This window comes from Vanacampus margaritifer, chromosome 8, assembly GCF_051991255.1.
Source record: "Vanacampus margaritifer isolate UIUO_Vmar chromosome 8, RoL_Vmar_1.0, whole genome shotgun sequence".
NCBI classification, from domain to species: domain Eukaryota; kingdom Metazoa; phylum Chordata; class Actinopteri; order Syngnathiformes; family Syngnathidae; genus Vanacampus; species Vanacampus margaritifer.
In genome coordinates, this window is record NC_135439.1 from 1,660,890 (window position 1) to 1,684,515 (window position 23,626).

Here is a 23,626-nt window from a genome sequence, read left to right on the forward strand (position 1 = left end):
GTGTTTGATATGTAACTAAAGTCAATCCAGGCGGGTGGAGTTAGTGCTTTATTCATCTTGAAAAAGCTTTTTTTTTTTTTTGTTGCTGTTAAATGACACAAACTTGAGACGTTGATCATGAGGTGTATATGTACATTAGAACAATATGGCGTCAGTAAAGTGCCCAATGGTCAACAGTACACAAACAAAACAAAAACTCCCAACAAAGTGACCCAACTGTTAATCAGTAAACATTTTCCTCTATTTGCTGTCCAGAAACTTTCTATGTTTATCATCATCCATCTTCATCATGTCTTGCTCTTGATTCATTGTTGTTGTGACTGTCACATGTCGCATGATTTGCTTGGTAATACTTTAGAAAATAGAGGCTACAGTTTTGGCGGTGGTGCATTCAGGTTCCCTCAGTTTTTTTGAACATGTGCCACAAAAAGCAGTGATTCCCAACCGCTAATTAGAAAATTTGACCTAATTGGTCGGCAAAACTTTATTTACCACAAAGGTTGTATCTTTGTTCATCTATTTATGCCAGCGATGTATTGTGACGAGCAAAATGATAAGATACTCTTCCATTAGATGGCAGAAGGTACACGAAGGGGCTGTGTTGACATTCATACAACAGAAAAAGTCATAACGATCATTGTTATTTCAGCTTAGTGTTCCCCTGCTATTAGGCGCTTTGTCATTAACAGCCCGATGTCAGTTTTTAAGCGATATTTTAGGTCCAAATTGAGAGTGGCATGCTTTTCATGCGATTTTCCATACTGCCATAGACATCATTTACAACAAGAGGCCTCCACCGAGTGGATAAATGTAAGCCTGTTTGCATTTGTTGCTGATCATGTGTGTTAAAGTAGCAGTTTTTGAAGGTTTATAATTGCCTTAGAATCGACGATACTTTCCATTAGCCCGTCAATGGCGGTTTGCATTATATGTTAGCATTAAGCTATTGGACTTTTGTTAAGACAAAATGCTGTGGTTTGGTTGAACCTTTTCTTAGATTTACAATAATCCTCAAATGAGAGCGACAGCTTCAAGCATTTAATCAAAGCGGCGTTCTACGTCTCACATTTCTTGACGTGCAAGGCACTGTGCACTTTAATACTTTTAAATGGGGTTAAAGCATGTGGGAGGGGTAAAACCAGTTTAGATTTTTTTAAATGTCAATAGTCTTTTTAAATCAGTGTTTCCCAACCAAGGCACATACTTCACATTGGGAAAAGAAAAATCTCACGGCATTCCATAAAAAAAGAAGGAAAAAAAAATCACAAAAAGTGGATACACAATTTAATTATGTACCTTTTGCCATCGAGTGGAAGAGTATTTAGTCGCTTTCCCTGTTACTAAAACATCGCTAGCATAGATGGACAAATGTCTTTTACTTTTGTAGTAAATGCATCTTTTTTTCATCCAAGAGACATTGGAGAATTTCTTCTCCATCGAGATGATCTCTTACGGCACACCAACTGATGTATGTACCTCGACACACTGCTCTAAATGGAAGATTTTCATCACGGCTGAGTCTGGAACACGCTTCACTGTATGGACCATGCCGCCCAAAAGCAAAAAGCAAAAATCAAGATGGTGGCAATGCATTACTGATGCCTAAATGAAAAGCTACCAAAGATGCCCCCCCAAAGGAATACTGAGAAAGAAAAAAAGTACGAATAAGCGAATGCTGAACTTCAAATATGTGAGGTTTCACTGTACTTTGTGTGACATCTTTGTTTGGCGGCACACTCTAAAAACAGTTGGGTTAAAAGTAACCCAATTATGGATCAAAAATGGACCCATCCACTTTATGGGTCAATTTGACCCAACTTTCTGGGTTGTTTTATACAAAATGACCCAATTTTTTGACCCAAGTAAAGGATCTGACCAATATTTATGAGTTGTTTTACACCAAAGGACCAATTTCTTGACTCACAGATGAATCAAATAGACCCAAGTAGAGGATCGGTCCATTTTTGGGGGTTATTTTGGACACAACTTTTTTTAGAGTGTAGGCCACAAGATTTTTCTCATTTATGCATCAATATGTGCCTTGGCTCAAACAGTGGCCATGTTTACATGGTCACGACGCATTTATGTCAAGACAGCGCACGTGAATAAATATGGACTCAGCCTTAAAAGTGCAACATAATAACCGGCTGCTTTAAAACAGTGCAGAATGCCGAAATAAACCTGCAAGGACTTTTCAGAATAAGACAAAATGATTATGAGAATAGGAAACGAGAAGGTTGTATATCTATTGTTGCCCAAGTATAAAAAAAAAGAAGATTTTTTTTTTGTTGAAACACCAACTAAAAGAAAAAAAAAGTCTGTGACGAACTTGTTTTTCATCCCCAGGCAGCCCGGGCGGGCGGGTGTTGATTCCTGAGCATGGGGCGGACGTGCAAAGGCTTCGTACCCATTTTCTGGCGCGTGGCTAAGCGTCGGACTCGCCCTTCTTCTTGCCCTCGTCCCCGCCGGCATCACTGTCCTCTGATTGGCTGTTGCTCAGTACCACAAAGTGTCCGTCGGCCCCGGCGGAGTTGGCGGGACGGCTGGAGGCGGCGATGAGGCGGCTCTGCTCCTCCAGGTCCTGGACGACGCCACCAAAAAGATTCGTTGTGTGATTGCATGCATGTAAAATTTGGAGGTAGCCACCTTTTGACATGACGAATTTCTCCATTCTTCTTATTTCATAGCATTTCTATCGGCTGTTAATGTTGATCAAATCTACTCAGGGCCTTTAGGATCAATAGTGCTTGCTCATGTTACTTCTTGTATATCAGCGATGGGAATGTTCCTTGAACCAATCACATTAAAATGAATCCTCAACGCTACCAGCTACGAGCCGTCACTTCAATTTTTTGGTGAGCTGATGCTTCAGATTTCGTTCAAAAGGCAAGAGACAAGGTCACCTTCTCTATCTGTCTCTGCTTGCTGAGTTCCTCCTTCTGCTTCTCTTTGGCTTTGTCCTGCTCCTTGCGCTTCTCCGCGACCTTGCGGTCCTACGACACCACACCAGTCAGTAAAAAAATAAAAAATAATCTCATTTTTTTTACAAAGGTAAATGAGACTCACCAGCGCAGAGTGGAGTGCGATCTGCTTGGCTAGCCCGATGCTGTCGCAGATCTGAAAGAAAATTTAAAAAAGTAGCAACGGAGCGGAAATTGATAAGTTAATCTTTAACAATAAATACATGAGAAAAATGTTTTGCTTCAAAATAATTATGCGCAGAATCTATTGGGTGTGCAATTTAATCCGTTTTGAAATGCGGCTGTAAAGACACTAAACATGGAAAAAGTGAAGCTGGTGAGGAACGATACACACGCAATGTAAAATTATTTTAAGGTGTTTAATAAATCTGCAAACATTTCCATAAATATGGTCGCTTAGTGGGCACAATTTTAAGAGAACAATTTTTGGGGATGCAGCTTCACAATAAAATGCACAAACTAAATGAGAAAATTTCTGTCTTTAAAAAAAAATGAAGAGTTTTTAAAAATAAACAAAAATTAATTTCAAAAATATTTATTCTCTTTTATTAAGGGGTAATATGTGTAGAATTTAAGTGGAAACTGAGTTAATACATTTTTTAAGCAACATACATATTTTTCATTTTCCATTAATTTTTAAAAATGTTCTATGGGGCATTCTGTATGGAATTTTAAGATAAGACATTTATTTCATAAATTTTAAAATAATTACAGCTTTTACTAATTACATTTTTCAATCAGATTAATCACATCTTAGAATTTGGATTCATTACGATTAACCACTTAATTGAAACGGCTTTTTATCAGTATTTGAAGAGCACCTGTTTTGCGTTAATTCTTTCAACTTTAATGTTATGAGGACGTCTTCCACATTTTTGACCCACTGCACGCTCACCCTCCTCTTTTCGAATCAGTTAATTACTGATGATATTTATAATGAGGAAAAAAATGACCACAATAGTTTGACGTAAACAAATATTCTGAATGTCATACACAAACATGTATGAAACGCTTTGCTTTAAAGCGTGTAGTTATGTTTATTGCTCAAACACAACCTGCGCTACCTTAAAAGCAACCAGAGTTAACGTTTGAACTTTGACAGCCCTAAAATGAATACAAGGTGTGACTAGCTTCTCAACCTTCTCGCCATCGTCGTTGGACTCCAAGATGTAGCAGACGGCTCGTCCGTCGGAATGCCCGCCGGCCGAGTGCAGGATGAATCCAAACAGTCTCTTGTTGTCCTGATGGGACGAAGACTGGATCACGCTGGACAAAGGGAACTGATGGGGAACACAAACACGCAGCGGTTGAAAGTACAATTGCGGTGGTCCCAATGTGACGAGCGCCAACGTGGGCTTACCCTGAGTCGTGTCACTTGTGTCTGCGGGTCAATGAGCCTGCAGAAAAAAAAAAGAAAAAAATGACCACAAAAAATCTGCAGAATGTTTTTCTTCTAATTTGATCCATTTTTGGAACAAGGCTGAAACATGACAACATGTGTAAAATATTCTTTTGGATGCACTGCACATTTGAAGACACTGATGAGGAGAGGCGGTTACTTGAGGCAGTCGCAGGTGACCAGCAGGTGCGACTCGGTCATCCTGAAGATGTTGTGAATGGCGCGCGCCGCCAGGATCTGCCTCATGGTCTCGGGGATGACGTCCGGAGACTCGGCGTTCTTTACTTCCATACAGCCCAGGAAGCGAGCGATGAAGAGCTGGTGCAGGATTGAGTCTGGAACACCCCACCCCCCAAAAAGATGGGACTATAAATACTTGTAGGTCATCTCCTGGCCACAAGGGGCAGTAATGAGCTATTGGAGAGTGTAGCATACCCTCGCTGTCCTCCAATGTTTTGTCACCCGACTCGCCGAAAGGATTACTTCTCCTGTCGGTACACATGCACAAACACACACAAAACTGCTGATCGCGAATAAAAACACAACATTTGACATTTATGCTGGCTTTGCGCAAGGAGCCATTTTGTAAACGTAGAGGTGGATGTCCAAAATGGACGTCGCAGCAGCCAATTAGCAAAGAAAAGTTACGATTGAGAATGATAATGTAGCAGTGATTGATAAGAATAAATAAGTAAGTTTGACTAATTGATCATTAATATGTTATAGTATGATGTTATATGTTCTATACACAATGCTAATTATATTTTGCTGAATTTCAATCAAACAAAAACGTTAACTTCTTTACACAAGTTGCTCAATAAAATAATATTTACGTGTTGAAACAAGTATGCAGGTTTAAAAATGGAATTAAACCAATAATTTAATTCATTCAAAAGAGCTGTGATACACATATTTAGATTTAATGTTTACATAAATTAATATATGTTTCTATGAATATAATGACATAATCATTGTGTATATGAAAACAATTACAATTAAGGTATAAAACATAGCCACAATAAAATTTAAATACCAAATATCACAAATGTGTCACACAGAAAAAATAAATATCTGTTATATATAAATAATAATTATTATGATTTTTATGGCAACAATAACACTACTACTCATAATAATAATTTCCTTGGCTGCAAAGCGGTACCTGCCAGCCTGCGTTGCCGTCTTGCCGTGCCCGGCGTTATCCTCGCTGACGGGGGAGATGATGTCAAACTGGATTGGCGTTTCCGGGGCAACCAGGGCGTCCAATGAGAGGGCGGAGAGGGCGGGCGACGGCTCGGATCCCACCGAGCTGATGCTGCCGGTGCGACCCGTGCGACTCTTGCTGCCATGACGTTAAGTTAGTGGATTGTTTTAAGGGTGCGAATACACACACACACACGAACATACGCATACACTGCTAACCTGGCAGGCCGCATGCTGTCGTGCCTCTGCTGGAAGGACGGCGACGGCGTGACCGCCTCAATGGCTGATTGGTTGACTCTGGCCGCCACTTCCTGTTGGCGGAATGTGACGTGAAGGGGGTGTTTTTGTCTCACGCACACACTCACTCACTCACATCCACTCAAAAGTCTCACTTTCACTCACTCGTGCACGCACAAACACACCTCTGCGTTCTCACTCAGGTAAATGCGTCTGGAGATGTTGTTGATGGTGGCGATCCACTGGCGAGCGAAGAGCATCAAGGCGAAGGTGAGAGAGAAGCCGTCAACAGAAAACGGCAGAGATTTTTTACTCTCTTACCTCCTCGCAGTCCTTCCTGCTTTCCGCCTGCAGCGTCACCACTCTGATGATGCAAAACAAACAAAAAATATTTACAAACGTTTACGCAATCCTTTATCTTTCAGGTGCGAGAACGACAGATACAAAACACGACGGAGGGCAGTCCAGGTCATGGGATTTTTTCCCCCCCATCTAATATTTTGACAGTTTTTCTCAATTAATTTGTCAAAATGTTCTCTATTTTCTCCCGATATTTGTGTGTATTTTTTGTAAAATGTGTACTAAAATAATATTGTTGTATTATTTCTAATATTCGTACATTGTTTTTTTCCCAATACTTTTTGTTTTAATACAGGTTTTTATTCTAACATTTTTGTACTGTTTCAAGAATTTTTGCATAGTAATTCTGTATCTTTTCACATTTCTGTATTATTTTTGTGTGTAATTGTGTCACTTCTAAAATGTGTGCATTTTTCATTTTATTATTTTTTTGTCTAATATTTTTCCTTTTTTGTAGATTATTTGGATACTTGTTATATTTGTGTATTTTTTTTAAGGATTCCGTATTTTTCGTCTGTTAAAATATGTATTTATAATATATTAAGAACATAATATTTGTGAATGCATTGTCTTATATTTTGTATATTTTTCTAAATGCGTGTATATTTCACCCAACTTCTATGTTGTTATACTGTTTTTGTTTGCATGAAAGGTTGAAATTCATTCCATGTGTAGAATGTGAAAACATTGAAACAGTGACGGCCTCTTACTTCTTGCCGTCGAAGGACGTGACCTGGAAGCAGAAGCGGCGGTCGTCGCTGTCTACCGCCATGACGGATGCGTTGTCCAAATCGGCCACCAGGCCGCCCGCCACTTCCGCGCGGCCCTGCTGCATCAGGTTGCCCCCTTGCGTGAAGAAGTACTGACGCTCCCACGACGACGAAACCAAGCCCGTCTTACTGTGAGGGTCACACGTTGATTTTATTTTTCCTTTCTTGCACAGCGGTAGAGCTTTTAAATACATTGCCTGAAAATAAAAACTAGCATTCCCCCTGCAAAAATCCAATTTCTGATTAACAATTTTGCCCCTTTGCTATAGAAAGTTGAAATATGCGAAAATGATTTCCGTTCATGTTGCCTGTTTCTAAGTTGCTAGTCGCTAGAGGGGTCTGAAAAGTCAAAAACATCACTAATGTGGCTAATTTGACTGTGCTTCTGAAAACTAGCTCCACTCTGTTCGCAGCCAATGTTGTTAATGGAAGCAGTGAACATCAGCGGGGACGTGCTATGAGCAGCCGTTAAGAGAATTGATGACATTTAAAAAATCAATCGACCTGACAAATGAACTTTTGAATAAAACGGATGACTCGCCCAGCACTCATTCTGGAAAGTCGCTTTTTGCGGCATACTTACTTGCGAACGTAGAGGTAGCCCTGCTTCTGGGTGAGGGTGCGACACACGGGCGAGTGGAGCGGGTCCGGGTCGCAAGGCGCGTACAGTGGGTCACATGACGTCTCCATCTGCTCGATGCTCTGCTGCATGTGGCCCACCTCCTCCTCCATCTCCCGACGCACGCTGATGCAAAAGCACCGACGCACGTTGCAATTATCCTTACTGACATAGTTAGTAGTCGTCACAGCACTATGACCATAAACATTTTGGGTTGTTTCTTAATATATTAGTTATTTTTTTAATCTTTTTAACTCATCTGCTCCCAAAAATGTAGGAATATGTTCAATTTTAAATATTACCAGAGCATACAGAAGGCTTTGATGCAGCCTCTGAACTGAAGAGAAAGGTTGAAGCAATGGTAGTTACTAGTTATTACAAAAGCAGCCAGCAGGTGGCAGCAGAGTATACGAGATCAACCAGGGCTATGATGAATATTTAGTGTTCTAAACAGATTTGTGAGTAATGATGATACTTAACTATATTCTAATGCTAATTGTTGCAAAATGGAAACAGATAGAAATATTTTTTTTTCCTGATGAAAGAGGAGACTCTAATCTTCTTTTGGTAGGTTCCATGTTTTTATAGCATTAGAACAATATTCTGTGGGCCTTGCAAAATCTGTCAAAATCCAGTAAAACAGCCAGGAGTGAAGAGGGTTGCTTCAGTGAAAATGGCTGCCTGAGAGTGAATGAGTTAATATTTAACATTTTTATCCTATTTTTGTATGGTTTTATCAAATGCATTTTTCTCTTAACCTTTTGCATTTTCTTATTATTTTATATTTCTGTATTTGTGGCCATTATTATTTGTAATTATTTTAGGGGCTTTTCAATATAATATTTTTGATTGTTTTTCTCATATTTGTGCTTTTTTTTTTCTCTATTTATAAATATTTCTATCATTTTCATATTCATTGTACAGTATTATAATTACATGTTTGAGTATTTAGGTTGTAATGCTTTTGTATTTTCATAATAATGTGGTAATTTTATTTTCATATTTGTGTATGATATTCTTTCATGTTGGTCCTAATTTTTACAAAAAAACATTTTTAATTATATTTTTGTATTTTTTCCCCTAGTATTTGTAAATTGTTTCTTGTTTTTAAATCTTCTAATACTTTTGTCATATTATTTTTACATATTTGCATTATTTTTACCATCCTTATTAAGGTATTTTTTATATTATGTTGAGAGTTATTAGCCTGTGCAAGTGTACCTAATGTTTTGACGTGTAGCATACCATTAGCAATGGATAAGGTGACATAATAAAGCCAATATGCTGGAGAAGCATCTTACTTTTGGACACTGGTCCCGATGGTGGCCAGGAAGTCCTCCCACTGCTGGCTGAGGTTTTCTGAGCCCAGCTTAAAAAAGCTGATCTGCAGATGAACAAAAAAGAAAAAGAAAAGAAGCAACTCGTCAAAGTGAAGCATTCGCGGCGTTTGCGTTCCCAACACACTTGAGCTTGCATGTATCCCAGCAGCGGCTCCAGCAGCGCCGTCTTCTTCTTGTACTGCAGCGTGTTGAGGGAGCAGAAGTAGTGCATCATGGTCTGGTGCTGCTTCTTGCGCGACGTGTACACGTCCTCCACCGCCTCGGCGCGCATCTGCCACGCACAGCGACGGCCACGTCAGATATCCCCGGCGCACGATCGGCAACTGTTTTAAGGCGCTCACCTTGTCGTTGTCCTTCCTCTTGGACAGGCGGCTGTATCTGTTGATGGCGGTGTCATGATCTGAAATGTATACCAGTCGAAACTTTTATCTTCCCTTTAGATACATTTTTGCATATTTGCCTCTAATATCTACTTCAATTTTTTTCCCAAAAGTTTTTGTGTATTTGTTTACCATTGTTTGTCTACTTTCAAAAATTCTAAATTGTTATACAGTAGTCTTTCTTTTTGTCCTCTCTAACATTTGTATATTATTTGTCAAATATTTGTGTGATGGGTTACATGTTAGCAGTCGCCGTCGTAAATTAAGGTAACTTACCATCGCTGGATATTTGGAAGACTTCCTTCAGAGTTAGAATCTCTGTAGGCACACACACAAAAACATGATGTTTTATTAAAGGTGACATTAAATTATATTTCACATCCAAATACCTTTGAGGTCTCTCTCTTTGAACTGCGAAATGGGGAACATCATGGCATCGGCCAGCTGGGTCGACAAAACGGCTTGACAGGAGCTCAGCTAGCCAACCGAAAAAGAAAACATCATAAAAGGCTTGAAAGCACGAGAAAGATGAAACAAGAGTCACACACTCACCTCATCGATAACCTTAGCAAACTGCTGCAAGGTGGAGCTCATTACTTCATCGTCGCCCCCTAAAGGAAAACGCTACAAACACCAAACTGGATTATTGCTTTAGGTCAAGAGAAGAAGATAAAGGTGCCACATGCTGCTTCACCAAGACTTTATCTGATCACATGCAAAGCAGCCTTAGAGATTAAACTTGATGAAAATGCCAGCAAAAATGATGACGTTATCACCGCGTTTTAAAAAATATTTCACTGCAACACTGTTTTAATGCTTTCATAACAACAAAAATGTGTTTTTTTCCATTAGATAGCGATGATAAAAAGAATCAATATTTTAAGTTCCAAACCTGTTTGTCATACTCCTTTAGCAGTCTGGATGTGAGATGTGTTGCTGCGCTCAGCTCATTCTGAAACCCCCCCCACCAAAAAAAACATGCACACATCACCAAGGACCTCCATTGTCAATGGTTCCCTCTATACCTGTCAAATGGGCACGTGTGTATTTGTACCTGGGCATCATAGATCCTATGCATGGCCTGATAAAGCATTGTGCAGTAGTTGGACATGGCTGCCGTGTCCTCCTCAAACACTCCCAGCAGAGACCGCGTCTGAAATAATATAGAAGCAGTGTTTCCCACAGATTTAAAATCTACTTGGGTGGGTGGACTCGGGTGGGTGTTCCCAGTCCTGCTATTTGCGTCTCCTCTAACCTCATGACCCACAAGTGAGTGACGATGAACTAATGTTACATGCGGTATAGCTGGTCACGGCAGTTTTAAAAAATATGTATTTGTTATTCAGTTTTCTTGGAATCTACTTGGGTGGTGGACAGTTTACTTGGGTGGCCCGCCCAAGTATTAACATGGTGTGGGAAACACTGACAAGAATCTAGTTTTTTCAGTAACACATAACTAAACGCAATTTATTTGCATCTATCTACCTAGTTTTGTGCTCTTCCTTTAAAATGGCACCCACACTCATTCATTGGTGCCTTGTTAGCGGACAAATAGCTGGCATTAACTGCACTGTACATTGAAGCATAAAAACATAGGAAGAAAGAAGTGGTTTGCCATAATGACAAGAAAAAAACCTTACTAGTAAACTACTAAGTTGCACTAGTAACACTAGTGGGCACAAATACTAAGCATGTTTCAGGTAATAATAGCTGTGTGTTTATAAAAATCGAACGAGTAACAGGACATCACATTGAACCATAGTACTGGTACAGTGTCAAAATATTGCAACACTTCCATGTGTACCTGATGATCATTAGACAGACACAAATGTAAGACTGAATGTACTGGTGTTATGTTGGAATAGAAATCAATCAGGCGAATCACTTTGAAGATTAGAGCTGCTATGACTCCAGCTGACCACCAGATGTCACCGGTACGATCTATCTTATGGGGCTTTGAAACTTTTGACTCTTTTTCCAAATCAATCAGCCAAAAGCCTCAAAAGCTTCACAAGGCTTCATTGTCCCATTTCTACCAAAACGCCAAATAGCAGTTTCTCCATTTTGCCTAACTGGTTATATTATTTTGTAGTTGTCCTACTAGTATGCCAGATTTGTCCCACTAGTGCAGAAATGTCATACCATAGTGGAAAAAGTGGATGTTCCCCAAAACTGCAAGAGAGTCATTCTACAAGTGTACTGAATTGTCTTACTAGTGAGGACAAAGACTAGACTAGTGCTTGGACCTCAGGATGGACATCGAATAAATGATCAAACGACTTTCCTAACCCAGCACTGATTTGTCAAAACAGGAAGTGACCGTCCTGCGACTTCACAGCAGGGTCTTCGGGACATCGGCAGGTAGCTACATCATGCATTTAGCTGCCTGTCGGTGTCAACTGCTTCCAAATAAACAACAATAACAATGTAACGTTCACATTAAGATGACAGGAAGGAGCTAGCCGGGCGGCTACGGAAGAAAGCAAATATGGCTCCCAGCCCATAGGAGACGCCTCCCGTGACGGAGCGATGGAAAACATCCATCAGCTGATGTGTCAGCTAGCTGGGCCGAATTTGCTTCAGCCTTCCGTCTCGCAACGGCCGACTGCTAGCCGTTAGTATGCGGCTAGCTGTTGACAAACACTACTGTTAGCATAGTAGCGAGCTAGCGGCTAACGTTAGCGTGTAAGCATAAATCTTCACAAATCAGAACTGCTTTCTTTTTTCTTAACCTGCGGGCTGTCCTCCAGCGTCTCTTCGATAGGAAGCTTCTCTATCCCGGGCATGGCTACTCCTTGACGATAGACGACAACAGACGAGATAAAAGACTACAACAAATTAGCCCGTCAACTCCCACTTTGATGGGTTTTTATTTTTTGGGGGATAACCCGGAATCCACAACAAGGGCCAGAAAGAACTCCGCCTTGTCCCAACTGGCTTTTGATTGGATAGATGAAAACGTTCAAGGTTTTGATTGGACACATGAAGACGTCCAAGCTTTTGATTGGCTCTTTGGTTAAAAGAGAAACGGTGCCATTGTGGCTCTGTGCAGGGTCGCCTTTATTGCGTTTAGCCAGGACACAATGGCGGCCACTTTCAACAAAACTTGGATCAGCTTTTTTTTATTTTTACTTTTACTTTTTGTCAACATCTAGTCATATTTGTGGTGGCCACTGCTACATTAAAATATTATGGAGTACAACCAGAATGTATTCCATGAACTTTGTAATAGTTTTATGGGAATAAATCATTTTGCAAGTAGTATCACACAAATCAGTTAATTCTCTGCCCTTACAATTTCACTGAAAATAGCCATACAGTATACTGTATCAATTTAGCATGGAGAACACTAAGCATATACAGGAAATTAATCACAATAAAGATCATATTATGGTTTAAAAAATAAAATACACACAAAATCAGCCCACCAGATTGCCCTTTTATTGAAGATAAATAAGTACAACATAAAAAAGCTCAAACATTTGACACAAATGTAATAAAACACAACTTGATTAATGCTTAAATCAGAACCCCTTTTTACAATATAATAATAAAAAAATATAATCATAACATCACCAGAAGAATTTCTTGAGACCAAAAACATCTACGTGTTTGTTTCTTTTACTTTCTTTGTGCATTGCTGGCGTGCAGCCGCCATGTTGGTGAGGTTGAGGACCAGGCAGGGAGAAGTCCACAACGCGTCAGCTAAAACTGCTTTAATATCTGCTTTGAGAGCCAATCCAGACCTTCGACCAGACCCGAACCGTTCACCGCGCAGGACGCCTGAACATAATACTACACACACACACACAAACAGAGACGATGGCTGTGAAGTGATCAATAAACTCAAATGCCTGATGTTTAAATGCAAGTTTTGACTAAAGGGCCATCCGATCAATAAGCAAAGAGGGGGGGAAAAAAACGTGTCACCCACCGGCTGCGTGACCCCCGACAGGCGCAGCCCCTCGCTGATCTGACTGACAGTCATGGCTTGGGGGAGGTCCTGCTTGTTGGCAAACACCAGCAGCGCCACCTTCCTCAGCTCGTCCTCTTCCAGCTGTAAAACAACCCCACTTAGTGGACGAAACATGCCAACACGTGTATGGATTCTTGATCGATTGATGACTTACGATCCTGTGCAGCTCTTCAGCAGCCTCTTTGAGCCTCTGAGGGTCGTTACTGTCCACCACGAAGATGACACCCTGAGCAAACAGTCATGGACTTTTTCAAAAATAATTGATGGGAACAAACATCTTGAATACACACACTTGTGTGTCGTTACTTTCTGTGAGTTACTTACGTTGATGTTTGTGTAGCATCGTGTACTTGCAATGTTTTTTTAAGTAGTATTTCCACACAGGTCTGATGAGCGTTTGTGTAGCAGTGTGCAGTATTTCATACATTGTGTTCATGTAGTAGTATAGTGTACATATGGTGTTTGTGTAGCATTATGTCGCAGTGTGTAATGTACGTATGTACATTGTGTTTGCGTGGTAGTGTGTACTTATGTTAGTGTTTTGGTAGTTGCGTGTACTTACATTAGTGTTTGTGTAGTAGTGCCTCCATAACGGTCTGATGACAGTTTGGCCGCCAACGTCCCAAACAGTGAAGGAGATGTTTTTATATTCAACTGTTTCCACGTTAAATCCTGTACACCAAACAATCCCACTTGATTTTTTTTTTTCCATCTGACAATTTTCAAGGTCTTCTTATGAATGTGCTATTTTTTGACTGACCCACGGTGGGGATGGTGGTGACCACCTCAGCCAGCTTCATCCTGTACAGCAAAGTTGTTTTGCCGGCAGCATCCAGACCCACTGCCACACGCGTAACAAAAACACAACTTTATTAGGAGCGTTAAAAGTACAAATATATTCCAAAGAAGTGACTCTAAATCTTAGTTACTGCCACGGTACACCGGAGAGAAGAATTAAAAACAGGATGTACAGTACTTCAAACTATCCACAAAAAAAGATGTTTACTATAAACACAGGGATCGATACACTGTTATACAGTTTGTACAATATTTCATTTATTTTATTTTATCTTTTATTTCTTATCCAGTGCTCTTCTGCACTCAGCTTAGTAACTTAAATGTCTTTGAATGTTTTTGGATTATTTTAAAGTGTGTTTAAAGACCTTGAAGAATAGATGCCACAAATGCTATTGGACTAATAATAATAATGCCATTTACACTACTAACAATATTAATAATAATAATAATAATAATAATAATTAGTAACTAAATCATTCTTGAACTCACCCATTAGAATCCTGGCAGGAGTTTTTGCAGTAAACATGGCAAAAAGTCGCGAAATGAAGATGCCCATCGTTGTGTTCAGCGTGTCCTCTTCTAATGTTCTTCGTTTTGGGTGTCAGCTGTCAAATGAGTGTCTTTCTTGGTGAGACGTGTACTTTTATAGGCTAGGACGGGGTGTGTGAGTGTGCGCGTGTACGTCATGTGTGTCCATGTCAAACGAGTACACGCTGACATCATTGACAGGTTGCAACTCTATTATGCGCGACTTCCGCTTCAATAATTTCTTGCACCGGAAGTCTGATTAGACCTTTTTGTTTTTGTTTTGTGTGTTTTCTTTTTCTTGTGTGTTGTTTGACAACACCGTTTTGGTTTCTGTGCTCAGTTTGAATTGGATGTTGGAGTTTGAATTAATAAAGAAAGCAAGAAAGAAAAAGAAAAACTTCTTGCACCGGAAGTTGGACTTTGTTGAAGCACGTGACTATGACGACACATCCTCCACGTGCTTCAACAGAAGCGATTTCAAACCACGTTGGCTTGTTTGACAATCCACGAAAAAAGGGCGCAAGATTTCAACACAGACTGAAACGTCACGTGACGTCACGTCCGTGGATCTGTATGCGTCACAACTGCCGAGCTGCTTTTCTCCACGTAGAGCAAAACAAAATCACAAGTTCACAACACTGTGGGAACACAACTAACATAATTTTGGAGTAATACTTTAAGGATTTGGCTTTTGAATGAACGTCTCCAATGTATTTTCCCTCCAAATACGATTTTTGTATATTTATTGTTTTAAAAGATTTGTCTAACATTTTGTATTTTATTCTCATGTTTGTGTGTCTCTTTCTTCTAATATGTGTCTATCTTTATCTAATATCTGTGTATTTTCTTCTTTTTGTATTTCCTTCTAATATTTGTGTAGCCTATTTATAACATTTGTGTCCGTCCGTCCGTCTTCTTCCGCTTATCCGGGGTCGGGTCGCGGGGGCAGCAGCTTTAGCAGGGAAGCCCAGACTTCCCTCTCCCCAGCCACTTCAGCCAGCTCATCCGACGGGACCCCAAGGCGTTCCCAGGACAGCCGAGAGACATAGTCTCTCCAGCGTGTCCTGGGTCGTCCCCGGGGCCTCCTGCCGGTAGGACATGCCCGGAACACCAGGCGTCCAGGAGGCATCCGAACCAGATGCCCGAGCCACCTCAACTGGTTCCTCTCAACGTGGAGGAGCAGCGACTCGACGCTGAGTCCCTCTCGGATGACCGAGCTTCTCACCCGATCTCTAAGGGAGAGCCCGGCTACCCTGCGGAGGAAACTCATTTCGGCCGCTTGGATCCGGGATCTTGTTCTTTGGGTCACGACCCACAGCTCGTGAGGTGAGGGCAGGAACGTAGATCGACCGGTAAATCGAGAGCTTTGCCTTTCGGCTCAGCTCCTTCTTCACCACAACGGACCGATACAGCGTCCGCATCACTGCAGACGCTGCACCGATCCGCCTGTCGATCTCCCGCTCTAACCTACCCTCACTCGTGAACAAGACCCCAAGATACTTGAACTCCTCCACTTTGGGGCAGGACCTCCTCCCCGACCCGGAGAGGGCACTCCACCCTTTTCCGACTGAGGAGCATGGTCTTGGATTTGGAGGTGCTGATCCTCATCCCAACCGCTTCACACTCGGCTGCGAACCGCTCCAGTGAGAGCTGGAGGTCACGGCTTGAAGAAGCCAACAGCACCACATCATCTGCAAAAAGCAGAGATGCAATGCTGAGGCCACCAAACCGGACCCCCTCAACGCCTCGGCTACGCCTAGAAATTCTGTCCATAAAAGTTATGAACAGAATCGGTGACAAAGGGCAACCTTGGCGGAGTCCAACCCTCACCGGAAACAAATTCGACTTACTGCCGGCAATGCGGACCAGACTCTGACATCGGTCGTACAGGGACCGAATGGCCCGTATCAGGGGGCTCGGTAACCCATACTCCCGAAGCACCCCCCACAGAACTCCCCGAGGTACACGGTCAAACGCCTTCTCCAAGTCCACAAAGCACATGTGGACTGGTTGGGCGAATTCCCACGCACCCTCGAGGATCCTGCTGAGGGTGTAGAGCTGGTCCACTGTTCCACGGCCGGGACGAAAACCACACTGCTCCTCCTGGATCCGAGATTCGACCTCCCGACGGACCCTCCTCTCCAGCACCCCTGAATAGACCTTACCTGGGAGGCTGAGGAGTGTGATCCCTCTAAAGTTGGAACACACCCTCCGGTCCCCCTTCTTAAAAAGGGGAACCACCACCCCGGTCTGCCAATCCAGAGGCACCGTCCCCGATGTCCACGCGATGCTGCAGAGACGTGTCAACCACGACAGCCCCACAACATCCAGAGCCTTCAGGAACTCCGGGCGGATCTCATCCACCCCCGAGGCCCTGCCACCGAGAAGCTTTCCAACCACCTCGGCGACTTCGACCCCAGAGATAGGGGAGCCCACTTCAGAGTCCCCAGACCCTGCTTCCTCAAAGGAAGGCGTGTTGGTGGAATTGAGGAGGTCTTCGAAGTACTCTCCCCACCGGTTCACGACGTCCCGAGTCGAGGTCAACAGCACTCCGTCTCCACATTTGTGTATTTTATCCAATATCTGTTTATTTTCATCTACATTTATGTATGGCTTCGAATTTTTGATGCATGATACTTCTGCATTCTAATCAAATGTCTGTATTTTTTTTAATCTATTAACTATTTTTTTTAACATGTTTGTATTTCCTTCAATGTTTGTTACATCATATTGATTTCTTTCAAATGGTTTCAAATATTTTTGTCCAATACTTTTTTCATCTAACATGTATTTGCATTTTGTGATATATATTTTTCAAGGTATTACTATCACTATATTGTTTATCTAATCCACAATGTCTTTATTTAAATCCCCCCATTAGAGTGGCAAGAACTGTTTAAATTATTTACATTATTTTAAAATTATGTAATTACTGTATGTTTTTTTTTTTTTTATAAATTACAATTTTATAGAATTCTTTTTTCCTTACAATACAAAAATATTTCCTGATGTATGAATAGTAATATGTGAAGTTAATTGCTTCGTTCTGCCATCTAGTGGAATAACATTTCGTTGCTCTCCTGATCACTTAATGTCACTGGCATGGATAGATTAACAAAGATACTGTACATGATTTTTAGTTAAGTAATGATCATTCCCACGGCACCCCTGATGATCTCTAGTTGACAATCTGTGATCAGGGTTATTGCCAAGTCCAATATTCTTCTGAGTATTTGCAGCATTCTTTTTCCTAATAAGGACCCAGTGGGTGTGTGGATGTATACAAACACACGCGCACACTCACGCACACACACACTGCCAGAAAGAAGGAGGCTCCTTCCCGGCAAAACACGCACGTGCGCACTGACGCACGCGGAGCTCATGTGCTTGCACAAGTTTGCGCACCCGCATAACGGGATGTGGCTATAGGTTTACAATGAACCAGTTACACTCAAACTCGTGTTAAATCGAGGCAGCTGCCATTTAAAAAGGTCCTTATTAACCACTCACAAAAGTTTTTTTTTTTGTTCTGGCAAGCCATAGGTCTCATACCATCATACATTTGTTTGTGATCACAGTTACAAGGAAATCATAATTACGATGCGACCCACGACAAAAAAAAAAAGAAGAGAGTAATTGGCATATACTATGCAACACATGAACAAGGCCATTTTCAAGTGGAGAAAATAGGACATAACAAGTAGCATTAATAAAAGTTGGACGTCTGAACGCGATTGCCACATCACGACTCGAGTGTGCAAACTCGTGTAAACAGTTGATCTCACTTGTTTCATTTTGCTTCCTCTATCCAAAAGGTTTCATTTTCCTTCAATTGAGTTGTGCCGGTCAAAGGTCATATTAACGGTTAGAGATTTTACGCGATTTGTCTTAGTCTCCTCGTTTTTTTATATCATAAAAACCTGGCATTTAAAGACTTTTGATATGAACAGTATTTATCTGGCATACCGATTTGCCGACCTGTACACTCGTTCATCCGAGCTGTGTGTGCGTTGGAGCGCAGTAAAGAGGATGCAGGAAACACGCAGAAACAAAACTTAGCAGGAAGTGAAAGTGTGCCTGTTCAAGGTCCATGCACACACACGCACACACACAAGTGGACACTCTCTCCGAGAAGGCAGACGCTCCACGGATACAGCGCGTGTGTTCATGAAGATGAAGATTAGCAAAATGAAAACAAGTGTTTATTCCATCACCCTGATGATGATGATGATGATGATGATGATGATGGCCATCTCGGAAGCGTCCACCAGTCCCAGCAGAGAAGAAAACGTGGACATGTGGACCACAGGTACCCTTAGAAAAATATACATCTTTGCACTTACAAAATTCTGTTCATTATAAAGTCTTTTTTTTCCAGATTTGAGGATACGACAGTAGACCTAATTGTTTCTTTAACTCTCTGATATTGAATCATCCCTTTGCCTTGAGACAAAAGAGAAATAAGAAAATATACAGTAACAATATCTTTAAATAGAATGCAAACAATTCAAGTTTTAATCACATTTGTTGTTTTTTTGCTTCAATTGAAATGCCCTTGGCCACACGGGGGCAGTATAATGCAGACATACGCGTAGATGGTCACGCCGTGGAATGGCAATATTATATTATATTTATACAACATGTATTTAATTCGTGTTGGAAATCACAAAACTGGGAAGTTTCATTACATTTGCATTAATAGCTTAACTGGTTGAAAAAGGGGAAGTAAGCTGAACATTAGTTCCTGGCAACGAGCCCAGAGGTTTTATGGTGTATGTGTGTCGGCTGTGTAAACAAAATATTTCCCTAGCGAGCTCCTTAGCAGGTAAACGAGCACCATGGGAGCTAGCTAGCACCTGAGGCTAAAGCCAAACTGTGGCAGGGTTTTTACTCTCTTGGACCTGGATTTGCCACCTCTGGATTTCACCATGAAAGAATACGACTTGAGTTTTGTAAGGTTGTATCCTTTGAATGCATTTAGACATCAACGGCATCCCAAATTGTGTGTAGCAACAAGTAACGGCATCAAATGTGAAAAGGTTTTTATTGCTTGCTTGTGTTTCTGTTTTACTGCGCAGCCGCACCACCCAATTTAAATGGAAAGATGATCACGTTGTCTTCTGACAGTGGAGGAAGCGTGTCCTTCTACCCGCCTTACTATTCTTTCCGCCATAACAACGCTTGGGCTGACCAGGCGAGGGCCTACCCGACCAGGGTCTACCGGACCAGGGCTGACCCAACTAGGTCCTACCGCTCCCGGTTTTACCCGACCAAGGCCTATCGTTCCTGGGCTGACCCAACTAGGTCCTACCGCTCCCGGTTTTACCCAACCAAGGCCTATCGTTCCTGGGCTGACCCAACTAGGTCCTACCGCTCCTGGGCCTATCGTCCCAGGGCCTATCGTGCCAGGGCCTATCGTCCTTGGATCGCACCAACCAGCGCTTACCCAATAAGAGTCCAACCGACAACGAACAATTCAACCTGGTCTGACCAAAGCTGGCCCTACCCAACCAGGGCCTATACCACCATGTCCTACCCTAGCTGGACGACAGAGAAACCCACTGTAGGTGAGGGAAATCCATATACCAATCATGCCATTTCTCTATCCTTTTATCCATCTAAACATGATCTCTCCTACATTCATTTATCTTTCTATCCATATTCTGATTCCATCTATCAGCCATCTATCTATCATCATTCCATCTGTCTTTCCACCATCCATCCATTTCTGTTTATCCAGTTACCATCCGTTTATGTATCATCCATTGTGCACTGCTTCAGCTCTCCAGCCATCATGTTAACTCATTTGCGCCCCAAAAACGTATAAAAACGTTCTCTTGTAAATATTGGCATGGTCCCAAAACCATTTTTTTATGCTAGAGCATACAGACGGCTTCGATGCAGCCTCTGACCTGAAGAGATCGGTTAAGCCAATGGTAGTTATTACAAAAAAAACGGCCAGCAGGTGGCAGCAGAGTATAAGAGATCAACCAGGGCTATGTTGCAAATAGCTCATTTTCCCACCGTTTTAAACAGGTTTGTGAATAATGATGAAATGTTTTAATACTAATTGCTGCAAAATGGAAACAAATACAAATGTACTTTTTCCTGATGAAAGAAGAGACACTAATCTAACTAATCCAACACAATATGCTGTGGGCCTTGCAAAATCCGTCAAAATCCAGTAAAACAGCCGGATGCGAAGGGGGTCGCTTCAGTGAAAATGTCTGCGAGTAAACAGAGATGGGAAGTAACAAAGTACAAATACTTTGTTACTTTACGTGAGTAGTTTTTATCAGTACTTTCCGGAGTATTGATGTTTTAGACTACTTTTTATCCGTTACATTTTAACATGAATGTCTGTACTTTTTACTTGATACGTTTTCAAAACAAGGTGCTTACTTTTTTTTTTTTTAATGCGCGAAAACGATTAAAATACTTGACCCGGAAGAAAGAGCAGCGTCAATGTCTCCTGGCTCCGCCAATCATATGAAGCGTTGCACACGGTCTCCTGCTTTCCAGCTTGTGATTGGCTCTCCGACGCGCTATCACGTGACAAGCCATTGACTAGATTAGAACAACCCGTAAATATGAGGGCAACGCGCGCCGTCACTACAGAGGATCATTTGAATTTAAAAAGAAGGAGGCTACAGTACAGACTGCCAGTCAGCAACATGAAAGAAGGTTCGATTATGTCAGCGAAGAGTGGACCAGCAACACGAGCGAGTGATACTCAACACTGTCGACTCGACGCAGGGCAAGTCACAGAGTCAACTCCCGAACGAGCCTTCATTGTTCTGACCCACTAACCCTCAGGTCTGACCGTGTGTCTGCGCTACCTGTTGGACGGCGAGACGTCGGCCCGCACCACCTTCACCCTCAGCCCGTCCAGCCGAGCCCCCTTGACGCTGGGCTTGGACTACGACGGCAGCTACCTGCTCGCCTGGAGCTCCACGTACTGGAGCGTGAGGCTGAAGGCCGACGTGAGGATGTGGCCTGGGATGAAGGACGACCTGTGGACCCGATTGTGCCTCACCATGGACACCGTCAGAGGAGTCGTGCAGGTTTTCAGCGGAGCCGACATGAGCGTCAGGAAGATGGCGCCGAGCAAGGTGTTTCTCCATTTGTCCATCTGTCCGTCTGGCCACGCGTGTCAAAATGTCTTTCCATTTGTACATCCACCTACGGGATCTATCCATCAGGACCTTGCGTGTGTGTGTTCAGTTTGTGTGGTCAGGTGAGCCTGTGATCGCCATGACGGGAGTGGACGGCCAGGTGACGGACCTGCAGATGTGGGATTACCCGCTTTCATACGTCGCCATCCTCAACTACATGACCCCGCTCAGCTACGGGTAAGACACGTGTCGTGATTAGGGGTGTCAGGTGATTGAAATTTGTAATTAATGGCATGACTTCAATAATTAACTCATGATTAATGGCGAATTGTATATCTGTTCTAAAAGGTACAAAAAAGTTTACATAAAAGTGGGAAAAAAATGTGACACTAATAGAAATATGGCTGCATCTTTTAGTCGTTGATAGTCTTTTCATAATAAGTCATAAAATATGTACTGTACTGTAAAAAAACGAGTGTAATTTTCTGCCACTGGGTGGCATAATTGACGGTGACAGCTCGGTGGTGCATTGTGCTTTTCATATGAACTCATTCACTGCCATTGACGGCTATAGACGTCAAATTCATTTTAACTATTTATATTAGTTTAAAAAAAAATCCACTTTTGCTAACAAGAGTATGAAAACCTAGTTTTTTTTTGTGTAAATTTAGAACAGGTATAAAATTTGGGATTAATCGTTAGTTAACTAGTGAAGTCATGTGATTATTATTATTATTTTTTTTAAATAAAATAGTATAAAATTCAGATAACCGATTGATCGATTGAATTTAAAATAACTATATAATGAATGAAATAACTTTGCTAACATTTTCTGGCAAATTTCTTTCCGTAGGAAAGTTTCCAGAAATTCACTCCAAATATGGCCACCAAATTTCCATTGACGTTTCCAGAATTTGACAGGACATTTTTTGCCAAATTTCCCTTTGAAAGTTTTGGGAAATATATTGCCAGTTTTCTGACAAACACCATGAAATATTTCTTTCAAATTTGTGACATTCTTTTGCAATTGTCTACCAAATTTTCCAGACGTTCCTTGCCATTTACTGGACAACTTCCATTAAATTTCCCCACGGCGATTTCCTAGTTATTTACTGCAAAGATTAGTAATCAATTATCCTTTTTCTCTCCCCTTTTTTTCCCTTGCAAGTTGGCCCAGAGGCTCGGTGCTGACATGGTCCAACATCCGGTACTCGCTGACAGGGCACGCCCTGCTGGAGGACGCCTACGAGCAAAGGCGGGTGGCCAAGAACCCCAAAAAGGAGAAGGGGACCCGCAAGACCAAAAAGGAAGAGCGCAAGAGCCAAAACAAATCATTTGAATGATTTTTGCACTCCTTTTTTTTTTTTTAAACATTGTATATAATCTCTTACATGTTTTTGTAATCCCAAATTAGTAGAGAATAAAGACATAGCATGAGCAAAGATTGGAAAATGTATTTTTCTTGTTTCCTATTGGGCGATTGCTAGGATGACTTTACAAAGTCACTCATGAAATTATCTTCATTAAATATAAAATTTGATCACTAAAAAGGGACTTTTTAGTATTTGACCGTTTTAAACGGTTTAGATGATGGATGGATGTTTTAAAATAATGTTATATTATTACCCATTTCCTGTATTCTTGATGATTGAATATATATAAAAAAAAATCTCTTTAATAGACAAAAATGTCTCAAATGGATATTTTAAAAATAAAAACATTTAAAACAAAACGTCTACAAAATATATAAACAGTTTTGCAAATGTATTTTTTTTTTTAATTCATGTCTGATTGGACACTTCAGTTTGATTTGACTATTTCACAAAGAAAATAAAATAAGTTAAAAAAAAAAATCAGGAATCAAAGTTTAAAAAAATCAATTTAAAAACATTTACCAATGAAATTTAAAAAGTGCACAAA

The 23,626-nt window shown here is 41.3% G+C and overlaps 3 protein-coding genes across 5 annotated transcripts; 1 reads left to right on the forward strand and 2 right to left on the reverse strand.

Annotated features, from left to right (window-relative positions):
* Positions 1-35: 35 nt before the first annotated feature.
* Positions 36-12,198, reverse strand: appl1 (adaptor protein, phosphotyrosine interaction, PH domain and leucine zipper containing 1). The gene is made up of 22 exons (XM_077572362.1): positions 12,022-12,198; positions 10,344-10,442; positions 10,182-10,241; positions 9,842-9,913; positions 9,679-9,766; positions 9,566-9,607; positions 9,251-9,309; positions 9,034-9,180; positions 8,871-8,953; positions 7,534-7,695; positions 6,891-7,079; positions 6,142-6,184; positions 6,006-6,062; positions 5,803-5,894; positions 5,543-5,722; positions 4,816-4,868; positions 4,541-4,715; positions 4,342-4,378; positions 4,121-4,261; positions 3,067-3,117; positions 2,904-2,993; positions 36-2,581 (listed from the first exon to the last, which is right to left on the reverse strand). The coding sequence occupies exons 1-22, from the start codon at positions 12,073-12,075 to the stop codon at positions 2,426-2,428; spliced, it is 2,130 nt and encodes a 709-aa protein (XP_077428488.1). The 5' UTR covers positions 12,076-12,198; the 3' UTR covers positions 36-2,425.
* A 510-nt stretch (positions 12,199-12,708) lies between these two features.
* LOC144056019 (ADP-ribosylation factor 4-like) lies at positions 12,709-14,809 on the reverse strand. The gene is made up of 6 exons (XM_077572363.1): positions 14,553-14,809; positions 14,026-14,106; positions 13,828-13,937; positions 13,420-13,491; positions 13,224-13,346; positions 12,709-13,084 (listed from the first exon to the last, which is right to left on the reverse strand). The coding sequence occupies exons 1-6, from the start codon at positions 14,617-14,619 to the stop codon at positions 12,995-12,997; spliced, it is 543 nt and encodes a 180-aa protein (XP_077428489.1). The 5' UTR covers positions 14,620-14,809; the 3' UTR covers positions 12,709-12,994.
* A 3,881-nt stretch (positions 14,810-18,690) lies between these two features.
* LOC144057121 (uncharacterized) lies at positions 18,691-23,148 on the forward strand. 3 transcript variants are annotated; one of them, XM_077574397.1, is made up of 5 exons: positions 18,691-18,900; positions 19,670-20,158; positions 21,408-21,703; positions 21,816-21,943; positions 22,875-23,148. In XM_077574397.1, the coding sequence occupies exons 1-5, from the start codon at positions 18,759-18,761 to the stop codon at positions 23,047-23,049; spliced, it is 1,230 nt and encodes a 409-aa protein (XP_077430523.1). In that variant the 5' UTR covers positions 18,691-18,758; the 3' UTR covers positions 23,050-23,148. The 3 variants fall into 3 exon arrangements, with proteins under 3 accessions (XP_077430523.1, XP_077430524.1, XP_077430525.1); XM_077574398.1 differs by lacking the exon at positions 18,691-18,900 and adding an exon at positions 18,922-19,548; XM_077574399.1 differs by lacking the exon at positions 18,691-18,900 and adding an exon at positions 18,922-19,543.
* Positions 23,149-23,626: the final 478 nt, after the last annotated feature.

Excerpts from the sequence above, each read along its gene's own strand:
- appl1 (XM_077572362.1), bottom strand. The coding sequence starts at position 12,075 with ATGCCCGGGATAGAGAAGCTTCCTATCGAAGAGACGCTGGAGGACAGC. Across the intron at positions 5,723-5,802 it reads GACAGCATGCGGCCTGCCAG|CAAGAGTCGCACGGGTCGCA; the intron begins GTTAGCAGTGTA and ends ACGTCATGGCAG. Across the intron at positions 4,379-4,540 it reads GTCACCTGCGACTGCCTCAA|GCTCATTGACCCGCAGACAC; the intron begins GTAACCGCCTCT and ends TTTTTTCTGCAG.
- LOC144056019 (XM_077572363.1), bottom strand. The coding sequence starts at position 14,619 with ATGGGCATCTTCATTTCGCGACTTTTTGCCATGTTTACTGCAAAAACT. Across the intron at positions 14,107-14,552 it reads TCCTGCCAGGATTCTAATGG|TGGGTCTGGATGCTGCCGGC; the intron begins GTGAGTTCAAGA and ends CGCGTGTGGCAG. Across the intron at positions 13,085-13,223 it reads TGTCGGGGGTCACGCAGCCG|TATTATGTTCAGGCGTCCTG; the intron begins GTGGGTGACACG and ends GTGTGTGTGTAG.
- LOC144057121 (XM_077574397.1), top strand. The coding sequence starts at position 18,759 with ATGAAGATGAAGATTAGCAAAATGAAAACAAGTGTTTATTCCATCACC. Across the intron at positions 18,901-19,669 it reads CGTGGACATGTGGACCACAG|CCGCACCACCCAATTTAAAT; the intron begins GTACCCTTAGAA and ends TTTACTGCGCAG. Across the intron at positions 20,159-21,407 it reads GACAGAGAAACCCACTGTAG|GTCTGACCGTGTGTCTGCGC; the intron begins GTGAGGGAAATC and ends ACTAACCCTCAG.